Source organism: Myotis lucifugus, unplaced genomic scaffold, assembly GCF_000147115.1.
Source record: "Myotis lucifugus unplaced genomic scaffold, Myoluc2.0 scaffold_176, whole genome shotgun sequence".
NCBI classification, from domain to species: Eukaryota; Metazoa; Chordata; class Mammalia; order Chiroptera; family Vespertilionidae; genus Myotis; species Myotis lucifugus.
The window spans coordinates 2,822,003-2,846,135 of record NW_005871224.1 but is presented as its reverse complement, the minus strand read 5'-3'; the positions used below and the strand labels follow the sequence as shown (position 1 = coordinate 2,846,135).

The window sequence follows — 24,133 nt, the reverse complement described above, 5'->3', positions numbered from 1 at the left end:
CCAGGGACCAGTTCCCTGGAATAGACGCCCTGCCTCCGAGAGCCCCGTCCCTGTGAGCTGCTGGAGACACTGTAATTCCGGGTGTTTCCACAGGTGCACACGCACCGCCCACGGCCTTGCAAAGGCCAGAGACAGGAAGAACTGCCCAGAGCAGACCCGCAGGCAGGCCCTTTGCCCAGAAGAGGCAGTACTTCCACGAGGGGGGGGGGGGGTAGGTGACGGGATGTGCTTGGGTCTGGAGCTAAATCTCCCTGCCTCTCAGTGGGTCCTCCCTGTCCCTCACTGAGGGTCTGGGGCCTGGCTGGACGCACCCCTGAGCAGGCCCCAGCTGTTCAGGGAGCTCAGTCAGAAGGCCAGGGGGTTCTGGCCTGAGGGCCTGGCGTCAGCCACACGGTCGATCATCACTGTCCCCGGGACTGAGGGGTCTCCTCTCCTCCCACCTGCAGTTCTCCAGGTGCTGGACAGACCTAACACATTAGACTTTTAATCCCCAATAGGCCACATGTGGCCCCCAGAGATTTTGTTTGGCTCACAAATTAGTTTCCAGCTAATTTAAAAATCAGATTTTATATCTACTAATCTGATACATCCGCCATCTCCTGAAAAATGCAAAGGGCTGACAGCTGCAGGCCCACACGGCAGTCATCGCCTGGGGTGAGCAGTGGCGGCCTCTCAGACGGGCTCTGTGAGCTCCACTCCCCACCCCTCCCTGCTGTCTCACCGTCAGGCTTTATCCCTTAAATGACCGCCTCTTTCCTACAGGCGCCTGGGTCTGCCCTGGTCCCAGTCGATAAGGGTACACCGGGGTGTTGCTCTGCTGACCCAGATGCTGGGAAGGTGCCAAGCGTCAACAAGATGCTGAAGGATCACGAAGCAGGTCAGGAGGGGCCTCCCACGGGGGCAAGTCTGTCCAATGAGGGTGTCAGTCCTGGTGGAAGCTGCTTCCTCTCCCGAACAGTAGCCCCGATTAATAAAGGTGGGGAGAAGAAGTGGAAGCTAAGAAAGCCTCGTGGAAAAGCCTGCTGTGGGGAAAAGGTTTCCCCTCTAGCTTCTACAGGCGTGTCCAGGACCCCTGACCTGGGGGAGGCATCAGTGCCTGGCCCTCTGTCGTGTGTAAATGAAGCACCAACACATCAGGAAGGGCCTCTGACCTAAGGTATCCCAGGACCCGAGCGACTACGGTTCCCGTCACTGACGTCCAGGCGAACTGTGCACAGCGCTCCTGACAGAACTAACTGCGCCCACCTCCCCATCACCTCTGACACCTGCAGGCCCCAGAGCCCAGTGTCCGGGAGGCCGGCCTGTCAGAGGCGGGGCACTTCTGAGCAGGGGGGAGCGAACCCCTTCCCACTGGGAGGCATGCCGGGCGGGCTAGGGCTGCCAGGCTGCTTCCCCGCCGCAGCCCTCGATGACTTGTGCACAGGGCTCTCCACGCGAAGAGGGTGACAGTTGTGCTCTGCCACCTGCTCCGTGGTCCCAGCCAACTTGGCAGCGAAGAAGGAGGACAGCTTGCTATTCTTGATGCTCTGAGACTAGCTGCTAATTCGGCGGGAGGCTTCTCTGGGAAACACCTCCCCTCGCAACTGACCCAGTTCCTCCATCTCCTCGCCCCCCCGCCATGCTGGGCTGGTGCCACACCGCCACCCGATCCCCAGCTCCCTTATTCCCTGGGCATCCGCCCCACCTCTGTGACTCCCATTCCCAAGTTTGTGTCAGGAAATTGCACCCCAAGGAGTGGGTGCAATCCTAAATTCCTGAAAGAGATGACTCTGGGATTTGAGAGCACGAAGTCAGAATTCCTGGGATTCTCAAGAATTCCCCAAATCATAACTTAGCCTGAAGATATTCCCAACGTTCTTCATACTATTTATTTATTATGGTGGAAAACTAAAATGATTTGCTTAACAAATAGGAAATATTTAGCTTGGTAATATTTACCAAGAATCGTAGCCTGGAGCAAATATTCAAACACCGGAAAACACCAGTGAACACTGGTGGGTACACTTTTTGAATGACAACGCACAGAAACCTCTTGTCCAAATCGAAATCGCTAGTATAATCCAAAACCTGCTATTTCTCGGACTATCCCTCACATCAAGCAGGCCATGCACATAAATGTATTAGCATTTGTTTTATTTGCAGGAAGGCTCGTCGTTTGCAGCAGACAGAGCCAGAACACACACCAGTAACAGGGCAGCAGCTGGAAAAGCAAGACTGACTAATGGGATCGTGACCACTTCCCGCCTATGAGCTCCTGTCCTGGTTCCTGGAAATGCTGACCTTCACCTCCAACTCTGTGTCCGCTCTTCCTGCTCCCGCGTCTGTCTCCTCCGTGTGGGTTCCTTCAAACCATGAATGTTGATTATTGCACTTATTTTTCACAGAAAAATTATAATACTGTTTCCTGATTTCTTGACTGATTTTCCTGAGATTTGGAAACATAATGTTTCCAACCTGATGACCTGATGCTGAGCTGAGTATGCAATCCTAGAGCCGTCACACCTCTCTTGCTGGGCTCCCAACCTGCCCTCAGGGCCTCACTGAGACCAGTTCCTGAACCCAGCCCCTCCTTTTCACCTCCCCTGCTCCCAAACCAGCTCCCCTCAGCCTCTTCGCCATCATTTGCCTAGACGTCCCGCCTCAGACACTTGGCAGCAGCCCCTTCTCTCTGGGCTACTATGAAAGCCCCATGCCCCGACTCCCATCCCTCCATTCCCCAGCTGCCAGTGCGAGCCCCCCGAGGCACAGACCTGCTCTCAGAGACCTGCCAGGGCTTCCCTTCTCAGAGATCAGGAAGGAAGCGCCCTCGGACCTGCCACCCTCAGGGCCCGGCCTTGCTTTCCAGAACAGCCTGACCACAGGGCGAGCGCCTGTTCCCCGGCCACGGCAGATGACATGAGCTCCTTGAACTTGGCAGCTGTTCTGCACATCTGGAAAGAACAGCTCCCCCTTCTGTGTCTCTGAAAACTCTGCATATCATATTGGTATGGGATGGTGGGGTTTGTGATGCCTGAAAAATTTAAAACTGCACATGCTACTGGAGCCAGCATCTCTCCTAAGAACCAGTCGTACAGACCTACCTGCCGAAACGTGTACCTAGGGAAATGTTCCTGGCAGCACTGTCAGAGGGGAAAATACCTGGAAATATCCTAAATGTTCAAACAGAGCAATGGTGCAATGAGTTACGAAACAGCCATTGCAGTGGATACTATGTAGTTTTCAAAAAGAATGAGCCAGCTTTATAAATTCAAAAGGCAAACTACAGAACACTGTGTAGAGGGTGGCTCTGGCTTACATAAGTATCGACAATTTCTGCAGTTACATAAGGAACTGACGGGATCACGGGTGGGGGTGGGGGCACGAGGCACCGCAGAGGGCGTGTGACGTTGATTTCATCGTACATCTCTCTGTAGTGCTTCAGGTTTTTAATACCATAAGTTTATCACTTCCCCCAAAACGTCTGCTCCCAGACTCTCCTCCCCCGGCTCCCTTCCTGCCGGTAAAGATAGTGACACACCCAGAGCGTACTACGCGGAAGGGCTGCTCTAGAAGCCTGACATACTGTGCTCACGTCACCCTCACGCCACCCCATCCGGTGGATGCTACTGATGTGTCCACTGTACAGATGAGGGCACTGAGGCCTCGGAAAGCCCGAGTGACCTTCTCGGGGCCACCCAGCTAGTCCATGGCAGGGCTGGGTACAGACTGGGCAGTCTGACACAGAACGAGGCGCTCTGCAGATTCCTGTTAAATACAGGAAAGAGGTGCTGCCTTGTGGTATCATGACCTATGCAGATGTTCGCCCCTGAGTGCTGGGCCCACGCTTAGTCATCCGGGCCCTGTAAAGAATAGGTGCTCAATACGTGCTTATTGACTCGAGTACAGTTTATATCGAGCAGCGTGGGGCATCTGTATCTCTGCCTGGTCTAGCAGGAGGCTGCATGTCATAAAAGGCCTCTTCTCTCACACCCGGCAGCCAGTCCTCATCACAATTGCTCATCACACTGCCTTCTTGTTACCTTGGCCAAGTCACCAACATCTCCTGCCAGGATCCTAAAAAAGCCCCGCAACCTGCCCCTTCAATTCCATCCTCTATCCCACACCCAGAGTAAGATTTTATAAACATAAGCCAGGTCATGTCACACCCTGCCCCAAACCTTTTGGTGGCTTCCCAACTGGCCTAGAATAAATCGCAGTCCCTGCCATGGCCTCCGAGGCCCTACCTCTATGGTCTGGCCCTGGCGGCCTCCTCCCCAGTCTCACTGCCCTGCTCGCTCTCTGTTCTGGCCACACTGGCATCATCGACACATTCAGCTTGCTCCTGCCTCAGGGCCTTTGCACTTACCATTCCCTGTCTGAACGCCCTTCCCCAAGAAATCCACAGGCTCTTCCCTCAGAGAGGCCTTTCCTGACCGTTTTATGGGAAACACCCTGTGTGATCCTCTAGTCCAGTGGTTGGCAAACTGCGGCTTGCGAGCCACATGCGGCTCTTTGGCACCTTGAGTGTGGCTCTTCCACAAAATACCATGTTCGGGCACACACGTATAGTGCGATTGAAACTTTGTGGCCAATGCGCAGAAGTCAGTATTTTGTGGAAGAGCCACACTCAAGGGGCCAAAGAGCCACATGTGGCTCGCAAGCCACAGTTTGCCGACCACTGTCTCTAATACTCCATGACTTCTCTTCAAATTCATTTTCATTGATCAGTATATTATATGCTCATATGTCCACTTTCCACCCCCTAGTGTGTAAAGGCAGAGGATTTTTTGCTGTTTTCCATTTTGTTCTCTGCTATGTCCCTGGCACTTGTTGAGCGCTTAGTAGGTGCTCAGTAAGCAGTGGCTGGATGAGAGAGATGTTTGCTGAGTACAGGCCCCTCTGGGGGAACTTTTCATATATCACTCAGCAGAGTTGCTCTGGAGATGTTCCAGGTTCCCCCATTCTTTCTGGAAATTGTAAAAGCCACGCCCACCCCCCACTTCCCTCCCTCCTCTCTGTGGAAGTGGCCTCTTCTGTCACCACCCCATGGAAAGAAATGGCGGAAACAAGACACAATCCCTGTGGTAGACAGGCTGCCTAGGAGACAGGAGGCTTCCTGAGTACTAGAGAGGAACTGCTGTCACCCTCATCACTTTCAGGAGTCATTCATCTCCGTCTCCTTGGGCGGGAGCCCTGTGGGTCTGGGGGCCAGCACGCTGGGGAATGAACTTTCCTATGCATCTCTTAACAGCCCATTTACATGTCATCCCTCAGGTGACAGGGCCCTAGTGCCCCAGGGGGAGGGGCCTCCCGTAAGGACCTTCCAAGGAAGGAGGAGCTGGTGTTTCCTGCAGAGAGAACTGGCCACTCAGAGGGAGGCTGCCATCCTGGCCAGGCCCACCGCTCGCCTCCCTGGGAGCCAGAGCCCAGCTGCAGGCCCTGGGTCCCTTCATCCAGAGCTGGATAAACTGTAGGGGACAGAGGGAGAGGGGGGCGGGCTTGCAGAAGAATCCATGCATAACAGTTACAGGGATGCTGGTACTTCTCCCTCCATACACTAGGAAAGTCAGGCTCAGAGGCGAATCCTGGCCCAAGGTCACCTCCTCTGCAGAGGAGCTGGGGCGATGGCTGACTCCGAGCCCCACACTTTCCATCTGGCTGCCACGGGTCTCAAACGCACCTGCCTGCGAGGGCAGGCGGCTGGTGTGAACCAGGGATGCCCGCCATGGGGGGGGGGGAGGGTGTGGCCAGACTGGGGGTGTTACCTCATCGAAAGTCACTCACATTTATTTATATATATATACCCTTCAATTCCATACAATACCAAGTAATCATTACTACTTCAAGGTATATGAGACATATACTGTTTCTCTCCCTCTTTTGGTAAAAATAACTCTTATCTTTTCTTAAATAAAAAGTAATGCATAATATGAGAAAATTTAAAAAATAAAAACAAGCAAGAAGACAATCCATAATTTACCTACCAGAAAACCCCCCCCCCCTTTTTTTAATTGAGGTATAATTGACATAAAACATTATATTAATTTCAGGTGTATAACATGACTCGATATCTGTGTATATCGCAAAATGATCACAATAAACTAGTTAACATCCATCCCCATACAGAATAACACAATTATTTTCTATTTCATTTTATTTGTGTTTACATATTTTTTATATTTTACTTTAAAACACTGTCCACACTTCAGCAGCCTGCCAGTTTTGAGACCCATGAAGGGATGTGCCATCAATCCTGGCACTGGGTGATACTGAAGACTTACACCTGGAAGGTTGGGCTGGTCCACAAAGCAAAGTGAGGTCAGGGTTCCTTGGAAGGAACTTGTAAAGCCAAAGGAACGGACTTAGGTCCGGTGACCTCTGGTGGTGCACAGGCTGGGCCATCTTGCCCCGAGCTAAACCCCCGCTCCCTGGGAGAACACGGCAGCTCCTATTTCAGCAGAACACACATTTCTCCACGGTGAGAGTGGCTGTGGCAGCAGGGGGCGGGGCGTGGGGAAGACACCCGCCACACATTCTCTGCCAGGCCAGCTGGGGATCTGTGCAGTGACCTACATTCCTCTCCCTCCACCCCCGTAACACTCTCTCCCCTCAAGGAATGGCAGAACATGTGCTTTTCCCAGGCAGAAGTCCCTCTGCGGAGAAAGCCCATTTTATTAACACGCTAAGTGACAGCACAGCAAATCATTCCAGCCCTCACTGATCTCCGGGCCAGTCTGCAGAACGAGTTCTTGGAATCCAAGCATCCCTTCACTGCGGTGCTTTCAGAAGCACACCTGACATTTCCCTCAGTGTCTGCTCCCCTTTGCCATGTGGCACGTCTCGGTGGACACCTTTCTCTGGATGCCAGGGCAACGCAAAGATGGGGCTCCCCAAAGAAGGTGTTGGGGGCCTGCCATTCATCCACTCCCCATTGTGGTGGGCGGATGCTGGTCCCCACCTGGGCCAGACTGATGCACAGAGTTCAAAATGGAAAAGAAAGAGTCGCTTCCTCCTGTCCTACTTCCCAATGCAGACTGCGGCTGGTGTGAGCAAGAAGGCAACGGGAGGCAGGGAGACTTAGAGGAAAAAATTCAACCTGCTGATTCTTCAACAATCAGATCTGTGCAGATGGCACAATACGGGGAAGTCCTGGCGCCCCTTGCAGAGCAGAGGAAATACTGACACAGTGAACAGAAAAAAAATGAGCCGGAAGGTGTGTGCGAAAGCAGGTCCATCTAAGGTTGGACTCCAGGCTGCACAGCCTGAAAGTTTTAAGGCATATTTATGAAAAAATAAAACCAAAACACAAAACAACCCACACACCACCACAGGAAAACCACGAGCAAATCTACCACAGGCTTTTATCTCCTGCCCATCTTCCCCCTCTCGCCCCAAACTGGACAGGGACCAGCTTTTCTGCAGGTAGCAGTGGACTAGCTCACAGAGCACGCAAGGGAGCACAAGGGTGAGCCAAGTGCATCATGGGGAACATGCACGGTCGGGGCCTCACATCAAACCCTGTAGGAGAGGCCGCCTGCGCAGTGGGTAAGAGGAGGGCTGCAGGCAATGTGCCTGAGTGATGCCGCTTGAATACAAGAACAGCAAGGAAGGCTCCACTCCAAGACCAAGAGACAGTGGTGGGGTGGGCTCCGAGGGGACGGCAGCACTGTCAGGCGGGGCTGTGGCCTGTGGGGCTGAGCGGGAATGGCCGTGCGTATTTGCCATCCCAGCTGCCAGAAAAACGCACCACACAGTAATTGTGGCATAAGCACCTGGCATTACTCCTCCCAGCTCTGGAGGCTGCCGTCCAAGGTCCGGGTGCTGCGGAGCCGGTTCCAGAAGGGGCAGCCTTCCCTGCTTGCAGGCAGCTGCCTGCGCACTGTGCCCTCACGTGGCAGAGAGGCACTCCGTCTCCTCCTCCTCCTCTCACAGGGCACTATGTTGGCAGGCCCAGCCATTGTAAAAGACCCCAAATGCCACCCGGGGAGGGCAGGACTGCAACATATGAATGGGGGGCGGGGTTTGCACAAACACCCACTCCATAACAAAGAGTGACCAATTCTCATGTCAAGAGGAGCTTGATATCTGATTTTTTAAAAATCTGACACCTAATTGTTTGCTGTTGGCAATATTTCAACTAAGAAAAACAAATAACAAAACCCCACTGGACTGGTCAAATAAAGCAGGTCCTAGGGTCAGGCTCAATCCACTGGTTGTGGGCTTGTCACCCAAACCCCAAAACATGGGCCCTGGCACCAAACAGCCCAGGCTGCCATGTGCTGGTGAGTGACCCTGGGGTCAGCCAGGTAACCCCTCAGCGCCTCACTCCCTCATCAGTCCTAGCTGGAACCTGATGAAGTTGTCCTCTGATTGACAATGCTGTAAGGTCCCACCTAACAAAATGGAGACACGGTGCCCACCCGGTCGGCCCTCAGGGAGACCAGGCAGGTCAATGTTCAGCCAGTGCCCACAGCACATGCCCACCAGACGCAGGTGTGGAGGGAGCGGCACACGCCCCGTAAACACAACCATGCATGTTCAGTAGCTACAGCGGATCTTTAGGGTCCTGAGTCACCCTTTGAAAGAGCTGAGGAAACCTGTCAAGATTTATTTTTAAAAAAATGCTTTTCCGGGTTTATCTCCTCAGCCAAGAGAATGTTTATAAAACTGGAGCTCTCTTAGGGTGAGGTCGGAGCTGAAACAGTCTCACTGGTGCTCGTGGGAGCACATACCGGAAATGGTCACGTGGCAGTTCACCCACTCCTCGCCCGTCCCCCACGTGCAACAGGCCGCACATCCCACCTGTAACCCCCTCCTCAGAAAGACGAAGGTGGAGAGGGCTGCTTGACCTGGAACTGCGAGGAAAGCCACCAGGGAAAGCTGTTTAATTACCTGGGTGCCAGCCCACACACGTTCAGCCAGAAATCTCATGTCAATATTGTGTCGTTTGCCACCATCCCCAACTGGACCTTTTGTATTTTTAAAGGCCGTGAAATGGAACCTGTATTCCCTGTGCTAATCAGGCACACAAGGTTCCTCTCCCGCCTCTGATTAATGGCACCAGCGGGCTGAGGCTGCGCCACTCACCGAGACGCTCTCATTAGCACACGATTTTTACAACTCCGGCGGCCAATGTTTGCTAACGCCTGGCGTGACCAGAGACACCAGCAGTGCCAGCAGGAAGGCCACCCGCTCGCCTGTGCGGGGCAGTGTTTTCTCCTTTCTTAGCATCAGAGCCTAAGGACCAGCGCTCTAACTCGATGTTCACCAGGGAACTTAGCCAAGCGCACAGGACTCGGGGGAGGTTAATTTCCGTCCACACCACGGGCTGGGCCGCCTTTCTGCGGGCGGGACTCCTCGTGAACGTGCACGGCACTTTCCAAGCAGCGAGCTCCGGCCTGGCATCCCAGGCACCCGGTGTATCTACTCGGAAGGCAGCAGCGTGACACCAGCACACCCCCGCACAGAGGCCTCAGACCATTAGGAAAAAGTCAGCAACCAGCGTAGCTACAATTTCAAAGGCCCCACGCAGGGAAGAGGGGCAGTGCTGGGAATTCGCCTTGGAAATGTTGGGAAGTGCGCCCCCAAAGCAGCGCCCCCACGTTCAGCAGCAGAAACAGGCCCCCTGTTATGTGACGGCCGCACTGTTAGAACAGATCAGACCCCCAGCCTCAGCACACCCTGGAGAGAGCGTCGGAGAAAGGAGACTCGTTTATCCCAGCAGATCACAGACTCTGACCAGTGCTTCTCAATGACAAGTCCCAATCCCGTTCCGGGGAGCCACAGCCTTGCTATTGCTTCCATCTTGGGTTTCCATTATGATGACAACATGTTAGAAGTAATGAAACTATATTCACCACCTGAAGACTCTGTGAAAACCAAGGGCTGCTTCATCATCCCAGGGCTCCACATCCAAGGAGGTGAATGTCTCAGGCTGGAGATTTGTTAGGAAAACGTGGACTCGCCAGCGACCAGGTGATGCACCGTGACGGCCACCTGCTTCAAGGTGCCGCACAAGCACTCTGTGAAAACCAAGGACTGCTTCATCATCCCAGGTCTCCACATCCAAGGGCTGACACCGGCATGGCACATGCAAACACAAGACCTGCCACATGCCTCTGTGAGCAAAGCCTGGTCTCAGAAAAAACAGCAGCACTGCACAGACAGCTGCGAATCGTAACTGTCCTATAAGTGCTTAACACGTAAGCGTCTTTAACTTCTTACTCTTATAAGGAGGTGTATGAATAAGGAATTTATGCTAATTTTAAGTCTGTCCATACATAAGCAATATTAATATGGAAATCATGTCAGTTGGTACCAGTGGGAGCCTGAGAACTTTCCTTGGGTTCACTACCCGAGCTGAGAGACTGTCGTTCTGACCACCTGTGGGCTGCAGGGAACATGAGTCCCCCCTGTGATCGCAGTGTATGAACGTATAAAACCACACAGCCCCGCATTCTCTTGCAGACCTCAAATCTACATTTCTCCTTTGCAAACTTTCATGAGCCCTTCAAGAACGCCAAAGCGCATGGCCCGAGTCTCCCTGTCAGCGCCTCCCACGGCTCCTGGTGCACCTGGGCCCAGGGTGTCTAGGACACAGGCCGCTGGCTGCCCAGCCATGGAAACGGAGGAAGGATGTGCGGGCGGAGCACTTCCCACGGATGGTACTCACACGAAGAAGGGCATCAGCTGAACCAGGGTCTCCTTCTTGGGGCTGGCGGCAAACTCGGGGACGGCCTGGATGACTTTGTTCATGACGCTGCGCAGGTAGCTCTGCAGCTGCTTCCTCCGCTCCTCCACGAACTTGGCGTCCTGGGGAGACAAGACGGGCGCTCCGTCAAAGCCTCCTTGCCGACACCACTCCCCACAGCACACACCGGGCCCTCGCCACCAGACAGCTCACGTTTATCGAATGATCACACACACAAAGAGCATCTCAGGCTTTACACGTGTGACCACATTTAATGACAGGGACGATGCTCATGAAATTAGGTGGGGGCACAGGTCCAGCGAACTCCCTCAGTGTGTTCCCAGAACCGAATGAAGTCTCAGCGACTCTGTTACTGAGTACCCGCCATGTGCCAGATGTGGTGCTAGGGACTCAGGGTGCACCAGCAAACACACAGTGTGGCCCTGGTGGAGTCCCAGGCCAGCAGGGGGGCACAGATAAAACCAGTGGCCACACAGGTCAGTGTGGAACTGTTAATCACACCAAGTGCCACCCTGGAGAGAGGGTGCTTAATTTCGCCTTCACAGGAATTTTCCCAAATAAAAACCTATTACCACTATTTAACAAAGATTTCATTGATAAACAAATTCCACCTTCTCTTGAAAACCCAGGAGATACAGTCCTCCCCAGTGTGGCCCCCACAGGCGCAGGCCTGGGCCCTCCCCTCCCTGCTCCGGGCTCCCTGCTCACCCCTCTAACACCCGCCCCCCCTCTCCCCCGGCCAGCTTCCCAGGCATGCACCTCTGCAGTCGCTTGGGGATGGACCTGTGTCATCATCTGCTGTCCTTGTCTTGAAATTCTTAATAATTTTAGAACATGGGGCCCCCGTTTTCCTGTTGCCCTGGGCCCCACAGATCCTGTAGCCCGTCCCGTAGCGAGGGGCAGGGAAGGCCTTCTCTAGTGAGGTTCCCACTGCACCGGAGGCCAAGGGGGGCAACAGAGCAGAGAGGGAGGCTAAAGAGCAGGGTCGTTCATCCCACAAGAATAGGAGGAGCGCACTCTGATTAATCTCCATGTCAAACTGCGGCCGAGAGAGGACTGGGCGGGGTCCGCAGATGGACCGGGCCTCACCCCCCCACACCCTGGGTCAGCTAGAGCCGGCCCCGCAGGCCCCAGTGACAGCTGCTGGGTGGGGCCCCGCCCAGGATGGCCTGGTCTCTGAGAGCCCCCTAAGGCCCTGCCAAGGACCTCAGCATGGCAGGGAAATTCTTTAAGAAGTGCCAGATTTAGCAAATAAAGACACAGGATGCCCAGTGACATTTGAATTATGATAAGCAGTGAGTCATTTTTCAGTTTTCATAATTCAATATTCAATAATTCATAATTCAATAATTTTTCATTGTTCCACTGTGCACCACACAATAGAACCTTTCCATGCAATATTTGGGACACACTGGAACTAGGGAATTATTCATTGTTTATCTGAAATGAAATGTCACTGGCTGTCCTGCATTCACCTGGCCGCCCCCTGAGCACAGGCGGGAGGAAGAAACGCAGGGCAGGAGCCAGGCCATTCAAGGTCACAGCAAGGCCTCCAGCCCAGAGTCACTCCCTGGTGACGCCTCCGTGGGACCTTGCCTCTGCCCCCCCCTACACACACTCCCCCCGAGTGGCAGCCATGGGACACTGTGAGGGCTGCTCCCCTCACGCAGGCACAGTCCCAGGCGGGAGGGAAGGAGGAGGGGGCTGGCGGGCGGCGTGGATGCCCAGAATCGGCAGAGTGGAGGCACGACCAGGAGAGCCACAGGCCCTCGCTCGGCCCACAGTGGGGCCCAGGCCCTGTTCCGGGGCCTGAATACCAGGCCCAGGCTGACCGCTGCCTGGAATGAGCTCACGGTTCATCATGTGCCTCCTCTACTCGATGGACAGTCCCAGGAAGGGGGGACCTTAGCTGTCTTGTTCACCCTACACTGCAGAGCCGAGCACAGTGCTCAGCGCTCACGAGCCCCCACAATTATTTGTTGCAAGAACTAATAAATGTGGGGGTAGATTTAGGGCAGCGGTTCTCAACCTGTGGGTCGCGACCCCTTTGGGGGTTGAACGACCCTTTCACAGGGGTCGCCTAAGATCATCCTGCATATCAGATATTTACATTACGATTCATAACAGTAGCAAAATTACAGTTATGAAGTAGCAACGAAAATTATTTTATGGTTGGGTCACAACATGCGGAACTGTATTTAAAGGGCCAGAAGGTTGAGAACCACTGATTTAGGGGAAGCAAGGCAGCCACCAGGAGAATGGTTTGGAGGCTGTTGCCAAGTCCAGACAAGAGATGGCAAAGACGCCCACCATGGAGTGGGAGGGAGAGAAGAAGGCTGGCCTGTGGACCAGCTCCCTGATCCCAAATCCTCTGGGCAGGGAGCAAAGGGCAGAAGACCAGTAATAAGTGAGCAAAGACAGGGAGCTGGTCCCTCCGAGACCCCATTTGTCACACGGGGCTCCGGGGAGAGCAGCATCCGGTGGGGGCCTGTCCCACGGGGTGGCGTGCAGCGCTGAGGGAGCCGTGGGTGTTTGTGAGATGTTTGCTTGGGCTCCTGGGGCTGCAGCTGAAACGGCACAAGAAGCGATGGGACTGAGGGAAGCCCGGCTCGGGGAGCCTGCCAGCTCTCTGTGACCGCTTAGGGGTCCTCACTGCCGTGGCCTGCCGCCGTTGGCATCCCCACCACAGTATTTCTGTCCGTTCGGTTTACAGGTAGTAACGGAGAGCATGGGAGTGAGTCTTCACCTTACAAAAGAACATTCGGGACTATTTTAATGGAAGCATTTTTTCCCCCTCCAAAAAGGTTAATTTTATTTTGAGCTTCAAGAAGATGAAGACACCATCATATTAAGAATAACTATTTTTGAAACAGCAGGATGTTGTGAAGAAGATGACAAGCTATGGTTTCCAGGACAAGTGCTTAGGCCCTGCCCCTGCACTATTACAACTTTTGTGTCCAGCCCAGGGCATCTTCTCAACCACGTGCCCCTCTCCAAGGGGCCTCCCCAGGAGCCACCCTTCACATGAGCTGCAGGTGGGCACAGGGACCGCGTCCCAGACTTCCTACTTCCATCTCAGAAAAACACCGTTTTCCTAAGATAAGTAGAAGGCCCCTCCTTCAGGAGCAGCAAGCAGCTCGGCCCTGAGGAGAGACGGCAGCTTCCGAGTCAGCGGATTGAAAGCATGTCACTGGCTAGAGCAGCCGTGGGCAAACTACAGCCCGCGGGCCGGATCCAGCCCATTTGAAATGAATAAAACTAAAAAAAAAAAAAAAGAGCGTACCCTTTTATGTAATGATGTTTACTTTGAATTTATATTAGTTCACACAAACACTCCATCCATGCTTTTGTTCCGGCCCTCCGGTCCAGTTTAAGAACCCATTGTGGCCCTCGAGTCAAAAAGTTTGCCCACCCCTGGGCTAGAGCATCCGGAACATTGATGAGGCCTTGGGAGCCGGCACGAAGGCCCTCTGGCTCTGAGAGTCCCTCCCACGCCCAGTTCTGATGAGACGGGGCACAAAGGAAGAAAAGATTTCCCAGCATCTGCAGTGGGATGGGAGCCACAAACCAGGCGTGGCCAGGGCGACGTGAGTGGGGGTGAGGCAGCCACGTCCGGGTGCAGCCACAACAAGGAACATGCTGGGAAACCCCCTTCCCTCCCCAGCAACGTGTGGAGGCCACACGTGGAGAAGGCAGAACCACTGGAAAGGAGGGTGGCCAAAGGCACCCGGTCTGCCTGGGGCTGTGGCATGAATGAGAAGTGCCTCCAGGGCTGACAGGTTGACACCACCGCCTGAGGGGCACTCGTGCTAATTATGCTGATGCCCAGCCGCACACTCAGTGCGGCTGCACGTGTGGGCCCTGTGTACGCAGTGTGCCTGAGGGAGTGCACACGGCAGAGGATGCAGCCCTGCCTGCAGGGGCAGAGTCCAGCAGAGAGAGGAGACAAAAGCGGGGCAGGGACACAGAGTGACCAGTGCTCCTCGGAGCGGTGTGGGTGAACCTAGGAGGGAGGAGACTCCGCCTGGGAGGCGGTGCTGTTGAGGGTGAGGCCTGCAGGCTGAGAGGCAGGAAATACACAGGATAAACTCAACATGGGTTAAAGACCTAAATGTAAGACTGGAAACCACAAAAATCCCAGAAGGAAACACGGGCAGTAAAATCTCGGACATTTCTTGTAGCAATATTTTTTCTGATATGTCTCCTCGGGCCGGGAGACAAAGAAGAAAACAAACGGGACTGCATCAAGCTAAACAGCTGACACAGCAAAGGAAACATCAACAAAACAAAAAGATAACCCACTGCACAGGAGAACATATTTGCCAATGATACATCTGATAAGGGGTTAATCTCCAAAATTTATAAAGAACTCATACAACTCAACACAAAAAACCCCCCCAAACAATCCAATTAAAAAATGGGCAAAAGACCTGAATAGACATTTCTCCAAAGAGAACATACAGATGCCCAACAGACATATGAAAAGATGCTCAATGTCTCTAACCATCAGAGAGATGCAAACTAAAACCATAATGAGGTATCACCTCACACCTGTCAGAATGGCTGTCATCAACAAATCAACCATCAGTGTTGGTGAGGATGGAGAAAAGGGAACCCCCATGCACTGCTGGTGGGAATGCAGACGGTACAGCCACTGTGGAAAACAGTATGGAGTTTCCTCAAATAATTAAAAATGGAATTGCCTTAGGACCCAGAAATTCCACTTCTGACAATATATCCAAAGAAACCCGAAACATTATTTCAAAAGAATATATGCACCTGTATGTTCATTGCAGCATTATTTACAATAGCCAAGATTTGTACGGAGCCCAAGTGCCCATCAGTAGATGAGTGGATTAAAAAGCTGTGGTGGCCCAGCTGGTGTGACTCAGTGGTTGAACTGCCGCCCTCTATTTTGTGTAGAACAAACTGTGTGGTTGAAGGCAAAGAAACCATGAACCCCACCTTCCTAATGGGGAACAGAAAGTCCCGAGGCACTGAAAACATCCTCACCAGAGCGACACAGAGGGCAGCAGCAGGAATGAGAGTAAAATAATGATACTAGTGACAACAGCCAGCACGTCTACCACAGGCCACTCTGTCTTCAGCGTTGCTCCTGTTACCTGGGTTCATCCTCTAGACGACTTTCTAAGGAGGGTCTGTTACTGTCCCCATCTCCCAGGTGAGGAATCGGAGGTGCAGGGAGCAGCAACACTCACCCAAGTGCGGATCTGACAAATGAGCGACCTGGCATACAACCCAGGTCCTCCGCTCCATCCACAGCATGTGCCACTGCCCCCCAGGGAGGCGGGGGCACTGGAAACCCGCCTCCCTCGTCATGTCTGAGACGGGCCTTCCCACCCGGCACACATGAGCTGTATGAGCTGTAGCCTGTGATGGGAAGACAGAGCGCTGACTCAAGAGGACATCACAGGCCCCGTCCTCGCCACATTTTCCCATGAAAAAGGCCACAGGGCTTAGCGACACTAAATTCCAACGTGCTCTTCTTGTGGTTCAGACACCCTCCTCTTCCTGCTCAGCCTGTCCCAGGTGATCCCCACTGCTTACAGGTCTTACTCGAAAATGGGGGCGACAGAGCAGGCCCCCAGGACTGAGCAGCTTAGGGGGACACACCATGTGATGAGGTTGAAGCCAGGATAGCCGCACACATGGTATCCGTGCGGTGTTAACTGTCAGAGCAGGACCCACCTGCAGTGAGGGCGGACCCCCAAACCTTCATTGCGAACACAGGTCTCCATTTTAGGAAAGGAACAGGGTCCACCAGGGGTTTTAGGCACATTTACTCTCCCCCCGACGAGGACAGCAACAATACCCTTTATTTTGAGTTTGCTGTGGGCCAAGCACTGTGTGAAATGTTGCCTGGCATTACTTTATGAACCACATACTAATATCCCCATTTTGCAGATGAAGTAATCGAGGCTCCAAGAGATTAAGTGCCTTCTCTACAGGGACCCAGCTGTCGAGGAAGAGCTTGGATTTCTAGCTGTGTCCATTGGATTCAGCTCATAACCACGATGAGGTCTGACTCTGAGGATCAACAACCACAGGAGACCTATAGCTTTGCTAAAAACAGAAGTGAAACACAAACAGGTCCTGCAGGTCACAGAGCGTGAACAAAACACCATAATTCTGAAAACCTCCTCTTGGCACAGCAGTGTTTATGGCTGGGTGAATTCCCGTCTTTATAGCAACAGAACCCCGTCCGTGGGAGGGTGGAGTGGGTGCGGAGCTTCCTGGCAGCCTTGTTTATTAAATGGGCAGGATACGGTGGCCTGTCCCCCACGGGGGGAGCAGGTCTAAGATGCCTCTTCTGCCTCCACGGGGCCGGCACGGGCTGGGCCTCGGCAGGACACAACGAAGGGTTTCGTGGCAGGAGAGCAGCAGGCTCAGGTGCAGCTAAAGCCTATGTTTCTGTGACTGACTGTGCAGCCCAGGGAAGCTGCAGGCTGGACCTCTGGGAGGAGGGAAGGCTGGCTCAGGCACTTTGGGGAAGAAGTCAGGTAGGAAACAGGACACTGCCCATGTGCAAAGGTGTCCCCCCAGGAGATGCAGACCCCCGAGCTAGAAGGGGCAGAGGGAGACACGGGCAAAGGAGGGGCAGCTTGGACAGGGCCAGCCACTGCTTCAATCCCGGAAACGCTGCCAGGTCACCTGGATGATGTGACCTCTCAGGTTAAAACACTGAAAATAGCCGAAACCGGTTTGGCTCACTGAAGGGTCCCGGGTTCGATTCCGGTCAAGGGCATGTACCTGGGTTGCGGGCACATCCCCAGTGGGAGATGTGCAGGAGGCAGCTGATCGATGTTTCTCTCCCATCGATGTTTCTAGCTATCTATCTCTCTCCCTTCCTCTCTGTAAAAAATCAATAAAATATATTTTAAAAAAAACACACTGAAAATAATTGTAAAAACACCGAAGATCAGGTGGATCAAAGAAAACACAGCGTGCAGGCCACACGGAGCCACCAATTTAAGACGTCTTATCCCACACTCCTCACCTTAGAACGCTTTCCACAGGTTCACGGAGCCAGGCTTGGGGTTGGGATTTTGTAGGAAAGCAGTGTGGCGCCCCCCAGAGCCACCCAGAGCTGCTCAGTCCAGCGGCTGCTGCGCTGAGTTACTCCGCCTCCCTGCGAGGCAGGTGTGAGTGCCCACTTCAGAGGATTGCTGGGCCAAGTCACGCTTGTAAAGCAAAAACTGGGCTGTTCCCAGCACACAGTAAACACTCAATACAAACACACAACGGATTTCCTTTCTAGAAGCAAGCACAATTCAGGTTCCTTCGGCCTTTAAGACGACCATCTTTCAGGAAGCTGACAATATTTGGTGAAAATAAATAAAGTGGACCACATGACCCAGCAATTCCATCCAGAGTGTCCCAGAGGAATTCTCCTACTGGACCAGGAGGCCACACGCAGGAGACTGACTGTGTGCTGTTCTGGCATGGTGAGGGGCCAGCAGCCACTTGGGAAGGGACCATGAAATGTGGTGGACGCACACCTGAAATGCAGCTAACAGTACAGAAGCAAAGTGGAGGCGCACAGCCACAGGCGTGGAGCCGACAGAAAAAACACTATTGCGCAAGGCCACCTAAGTACATTAAAAACACAATAGCACAACGCATTCTAGAAGGGAACGAGCCCACTGGCACAGCTGCTGTGGTGGGAGAACAGGAGACTGAGGATGAGAGAGAAACACAGGGCCAAGGCCTCAGCGACCGAGGGGCCCGTGTCTCAGGAGCTGAGGTCCAAAGAGGGAAATGAAAGGGAGAGAGGTGGTGCTTCCCGTCGGCACCTGCTTACTCCGTCAGACACAAAGACCCCGAGGGATCTGGTGCAGACGTGTTCTGGCCTGGCAAAGCTCCAGTGCAAGTCCAGGGCTGAGACCGAGCTGTGCCACCGCAGGAAGTGCAGGGTGCTCCCTGTCCTCAGGTCCCAGTCTCCACAGGCGCCCTGGACCCCACTCCCTTCCCCTCTACGCATGCGTCCTGGCTGTGCGGGCCCTGGACCTGCACATTGACTGCTGGGCTGACAGATGGCCCGCACATGCCGGCCCTCATTAGAGACGGGCGAGCTCCCTCGTTTCACAGTCTATTGACAACGTGATGGTCATACGGGGTCTGGTTTAGAGATTCTCGAAGGCTTTAATGGCAGTGGCGGCAGCATTATGTGCCACCATCTCGAACTGTCCGGGTTGTCGCCGTGTCATCAGATGCATTCTGCACGCTGACGCCACAGGCTGAAATGGCAGGATGGGCGAAGGGCGGCAGAATCTCGGCAGAATGTTAGCACCAGCCAATGCGTGTTGGATGCCAGGAACTGAGTGCAGGCTCTTACGAGTATTACATCTAACCCTAGTAACATTCCAAAGATGAAGCTTGAAGAGGTAAGTACTGTGGCCCAAATCACACAGCGGAGGAGGGGCCGAGCCAGGAGAGGGGCCGAGCCCACCTCCCTCTGCAGAGCCAGCGTGCCCGGGAGGCCCTGGCAAGGCAGGCAAGCTGGGAGGAGCAAGCCAGTTTCAAAGCCAAGACAGAGGAGGTGGGAGGCCTTTGCATCCCTCTCTAGGGCAAGTGGGCAGATGCACACACTCCAAAGCCACACCCACATGGCAATACCCAAGCCCCTGTTCTCCCAGGGCAGGGGTGAAGGCGCAGGATGGACGAGACCCAGAACGTTCCAGCAGACCCTGGAAAAGGGGGTGAGGGGTGCAGCCACAGTGCCAGCTCCTCCCATTGTCCCGGAGAAGCTGCAAATCTGCATTGTTAGGTTAAATCTCTCAGCTCTCAAATCAGTTGGCAGCTCATTTAAATGCTTAAACATCATGGTGCAGACCAAAGAAAATACATCTACAGGCCTCCCAGAAGCATTACGATTTTGTGAAGTCACAAAAGATTATATAGTATATGATCCCACTTATATGAAATTTCCAGAATAGGCAAATCTATAAAAGGTAGAGTAAAGCTGTTTTAAAAAAGAAGAGAATGGGCACATAACCCAGGCAGGTCTGATCCCAGGATTTTTGCTGAAACTCCTGGGAAAAGGCGCTCTCTCCCTCCTGGGGTTGCTTTCCGAAGGCACTGCCAGGGGCTCTCCCTGGAGAAAGCCTATCTGAGATGAAGCCGGCACAGAGGAAGGCAGAGGAGAGAGGGGAGGAGAGACCAGGTTCTGATGGGTCACAGGAGCCTGGGCCGGCTGTGCCAAAGCTCACTCCATTCCTGCTCTTCAATCACATCCATCACCCTCTGTGCCTGTCCATGTGGGAGGACTTCTTCTGAGTTCCTCACGGAAATTTTGACTCTTCTCTGGCATCCTCCACTCTGACTGTTCAGGTCACACCCTCCCTCCACTGGCTCCCCACCCTGGAGCCCCCCATTGCCCCAATACCCCAACTCTCCCAATGCACAGGCTTCTCTGAAAACCCTCTCTCCATGGTGGCAGCCTCCCTAAACCTCACCTGCCTCCTTTTAGCCAGACACTCCCCCACCTCGCCAGCACCTGGAGCAGGGCTCCATACTCAGCTGCTTAAAAATAAACACGAGCTGTATTATTTCCAGCGAATTTTCCCACCCTATTAATTATGTATCTACCACCTGCTTCACACAAAAAAGGAACTCGGCAGGGAGGACTAGGGAAGAGTAAGGCAGCTGAAAAGTGTGGTGGTGGGAGTGGCCCCCACCAGGGCATGAGCTGTGGCCACGTGTGGGGGAGAGGCCCTGGGAGGAGGGGGAGAGACCCTTGGGGGAGGGGGAGGGCCCTGGGGGGAGAGGGAGGGACCCTGGGAGGAGGGGGAGGCTCCTGGGAGGGGGGAGGGCACTGGAGTTCACCCTAGGCTTTGGTGAAGCCTCCCATCCATCCCCCTATCAGAACTGTGTTTTTAAATTCATGAAACGTAGGATTAGAAAGAAAAGCACTTCTATTGAAGCAGTTATCAAACCTGTGATAAAGCAGTGCCAGTGTTCCTCTGCTGAGGGATTTATGACAAGATCTCATGTCATTTTAAGCAGTGGAGAGGTTTAAGGACACCTGGAACCACCTGCATCAACTGCCAGGTGAAATGAGAATTCATACGACTGAGTTCCACTGGGGACAAAGTCACAGACACCACGGCTTCAGCTAGATATTACTTAAATGAAAGTTACTTCTTTGTCATTTTGATCACTTGCATTTACCCTCAGACCCTAAGATACGCACTCCCGGTGGGCCACTCTGAGTCCCTTTCCCACCTGTAACAGGCTGGGAAGCCGCCCTGCCCGCTGGGGGAAGGAGATGGGTGTGAGGAGTAAGGATGGTGTCCAAAGGCAATCTGGCCAAGACCCAGGAAAGGGCCTTGGAGTCACCACTAGCAGCTCCGAGTGCTCCCTGGGCCAGGCCACGTTCCCAGCCTGGTCACCTTTCCTCACTTAACCCTGTAGCAGCTCAAGAGGGAGAGGCCAGTGTCTCTACAGTGAGGATGCACTGGTGTCAGGGCTCAAGCCCAAGTCCACCGGCCCTCCTCTCGCCTCGCACGAGTCCGGGGAGATAACCACCTGGAGGGATGAAGAAAAGCTGAGCCAGACTCGACTTGGAGCTGGAAGCCCTGGAACATGTGTCTGCCCGGCTCAGAGGCAGTCGTAAGCCCGGAGATGAAGCAGTCCACGTTTTCCCAAGAACTAGACCATTTCCATCCCAATGAGATGGAAGCCTTTGCCTGGAACTACTTGCTGAGTGGTTTCCAGCTGCTCCTCAGCCTCGTGTTTCAGTATAAATGTCCCTGTCTGGACCCTTTATTATTTTTTATTTCATTTGTTTGAAGCTTGAAAAACGATTTATAAAGTAAATTTTTATTTTTTTAAATTTATCTTTATTGTTGAAAGTATCACAGATGTCCCCTGTTTCCCCCACTGACCCCGTTCACCCTGCACCCACCCCCCAGGCCTTCACCACACTATTGCCTGCCTGGACCCTTCAAAATGGCTTCCCGCACCACCTCTACATGCAAACGTGGCACCACCTCTACATGCAAACGTGGCACCACTTGGAAATACCTTTATTTAAGGGCTTGTTTATGTCTGTCCCCCGCTAAACTACAAGTTCCTCAAGGGCAGGAACACACCAGTCCTTGTACAATGTCTTAAATGAGTGCATATCACAGAGGAGGAAGAGAGAGCTGCGGGGCCCAGGCCCCTCTTTCAGGCTGGGAGGTGAGACCGAGCACAGGTACATCCTGACTTACCGATTTCACACACACTGGCTCTGCCCACCGGCAGGTGTGACTCAGAGCCTGACCAGCTGACCCCCTGAGCAGCAATATCCCCCTTGGAGGGAAACAGAGTGAATAGGACAGGAAGGAGATGGGGGGAGAGCCCTGTTTGAAGGGTCGAGTCAGATACGAACATAAAAATAACACGGAACAGGGCTTTTCAAACTTCCATGTGTATACAACTCACCTGGGAAACCTGTTAATTGTGCAAATTCTGATTCAGTAGGACTGGGGCAGGCCTGAGATTCAGCATTTCTAACAAGCTCTGAGTGAGGTGGATGCCACCAGTCCACAGAACACATGTCAAGTGGCAAGATCTTTAGAAAGGACAGATAAGAGAAAGAAGTTTAAATTATTTGAGGTCTTATTTGATCTCTAGTCTCAAGCCAGATTTTGGCTGGAAAGTCTGGTACCAACTCATGGAAACATTTGCCACTGTGTTTTCGCTCCTCTGCACAACAGCACAAAGCCGAGAGCAAACAGGCCTGCTGAGGTCATTTAGGAGACACGCCACCCCTGGCTCTCTGAATACCCCACCACGTGACCCCAGGCATCGGATTTCCCCTCCTGGGCCCTGGTCAGCGGCCCCCAATCCTTGGTCTGTGGACCAGCTGCCAACGTTATCCAAGAATCTTTCAAAACTGTAGATCCCAGGGCTTCCCCTAGAGATTCTAAGTCATTAGGTCTGGGCTGTGGTTGAGCACCTGAGAGGGTCAGATATACCCAGAAAGGAAGGCAGAACTGTCCGTGGTGCTGACCAGTGCTGTGCCTTGTGGCCTAAGTACAGATTTAGGTAGGGGATGCCTGGGAGGCAGTCAATTACCACTTTGAGACTCTGGAAAAGACGCAGGGACATTTGCCACTTGGGTACCAGCACCATTGGCACATCCACCTGCAGTGTGGCTGTGAAGCCTAACCCGTTGGAAAAGGGAAAAGTTGTGTCCAATTATTTCCAAAATCAACACAGTCAAGGCATGTTCAATTGTCACCAAAGCAATGGTGGGAGGCATGAGGACAGCCCCAGACCTGTCTGAACACTAACAGTATTACTGCCGAGAAAGCCCCAGAAAGCAAAACCGTCCCTTACTTATTGCTCCAGTTTGAAGAATGCCTATGCAAAACTCCAGTGTGGGCTTCCCGCGGCATCCCCCTCCGTAGAAGGGAGGAATGAACAGAGTGCGAGGGGGGAGATAAAAGGTGGAAATGAGGATTAAGCATTTAATCCAGAATGCCAGGTCTGCTGGGCTGGCTCACTTTTTTATTTTCCCTCAAGATTTATGTACCTGTCCAAACCGAACTACAGATCCATTTCCCAGCTCACAGAGGCACATAGAACATCAAGCAGTGTAGGTCAAGTCCAAACAATAGTTCATTGCTAGATGGAAACCTACTAAACTCTCTAGTTTAACCCTTGTCTTTCAAAGGAAGCTAAATAATTTTACTTTGGTTGGCAGCAGTGGGAATATGTACATATATATTTTAAGTTTTCAGGCTGAAGAAATTCCATACTGTTCAGTTCATAACTAACCCCTCCTATGACCTGGGCAACCTTCCCAGGACAGTTCTAGAGTGAAATCTCTTATCTGGCTAATGCTGTTCAGAGTTATTAAAAATTACCTCCATACTTGTTGAAGTGTACACCATCTGTCCCACCCCACTTTAAGCCCTATGTGAACAGGACTTATCTGTTTAGCTCCCTGCTGTATTCTCAGGGGCTAGCACATAGCCAAGGAAATTTCCTTGAATAAATGGATGTGTGAGTAAATGATGTTCCTCTTGATATGTTTGTAGCCCTCTGGGCATTTCTCTGGGCTCGTTTCTCCTACTGCCATTCACCATTCACACTGCTTCCTGAGGGAACTTTTTTTAAAAAGTGCAAAACCACTTTTTAAGTAAGTCTTTATTGTTGAAAGTATTACATATGTCCCTCCTCCTCCCCCATTGACTCCCTCCAACACTCCCACCCCGGGCCTTCAGCATCCTATTGTCTGTGTCCATGGGTTAATGCAAAACCATTTTTAAAAAACCATGCCATTTTCTTTGCTTTCAGGATAAAGTCCAAACTCCTCAGCTAAGTATGCAAGGTGACTGTCCCTGCCTGGCTCTTCTGAGTCCGCTCCTCACATGCCACGTGACCCACTGTGTGCACCCACTGTGTGCAGTGCATGGCTCTGGCTCAGGA

General features: G+C 53.0%; 1 protein-coding gene across 7 annotated transcripts in view; it reads right to left on the bottom strand.

The window, feature by feature from the left end:
* Window positions 1–2,116: 2,116 nt before the first annotated feature.
* SNX29 (sorting nexin 29) overlaps window positions 2,117–24,133 on the bottom strand; it is a 391,693-nt gene continuing 369,676 nt past the window's right edge. For 5 of the 7 annotated variants that reach the window (XM_023760220.1, XM_023760222.1, XM_014462290.2 and 2 more), the window contains 2 exons: window positions 10,652–10,791; window positions 2,117–2,342 (listed from right to left, as the gene is read on the bottom strand). In XM_023760220.1, the coding sequence (XP_023615988.1) occupies window positions 2,219–2,342; window positions 10,652–10,791 (264 nt within the window). In that variant the 3' untranslated portion in view covers window positions 2,117–2,218. Of the gene's footprint in view, window positions 2,343–10,647; window positions 10,792–24,133 lie in introns of those variants that run through there. The other 2 variants (XM_023760221.1, XM_014462291.2) reach the window with 1 other exon arrangement.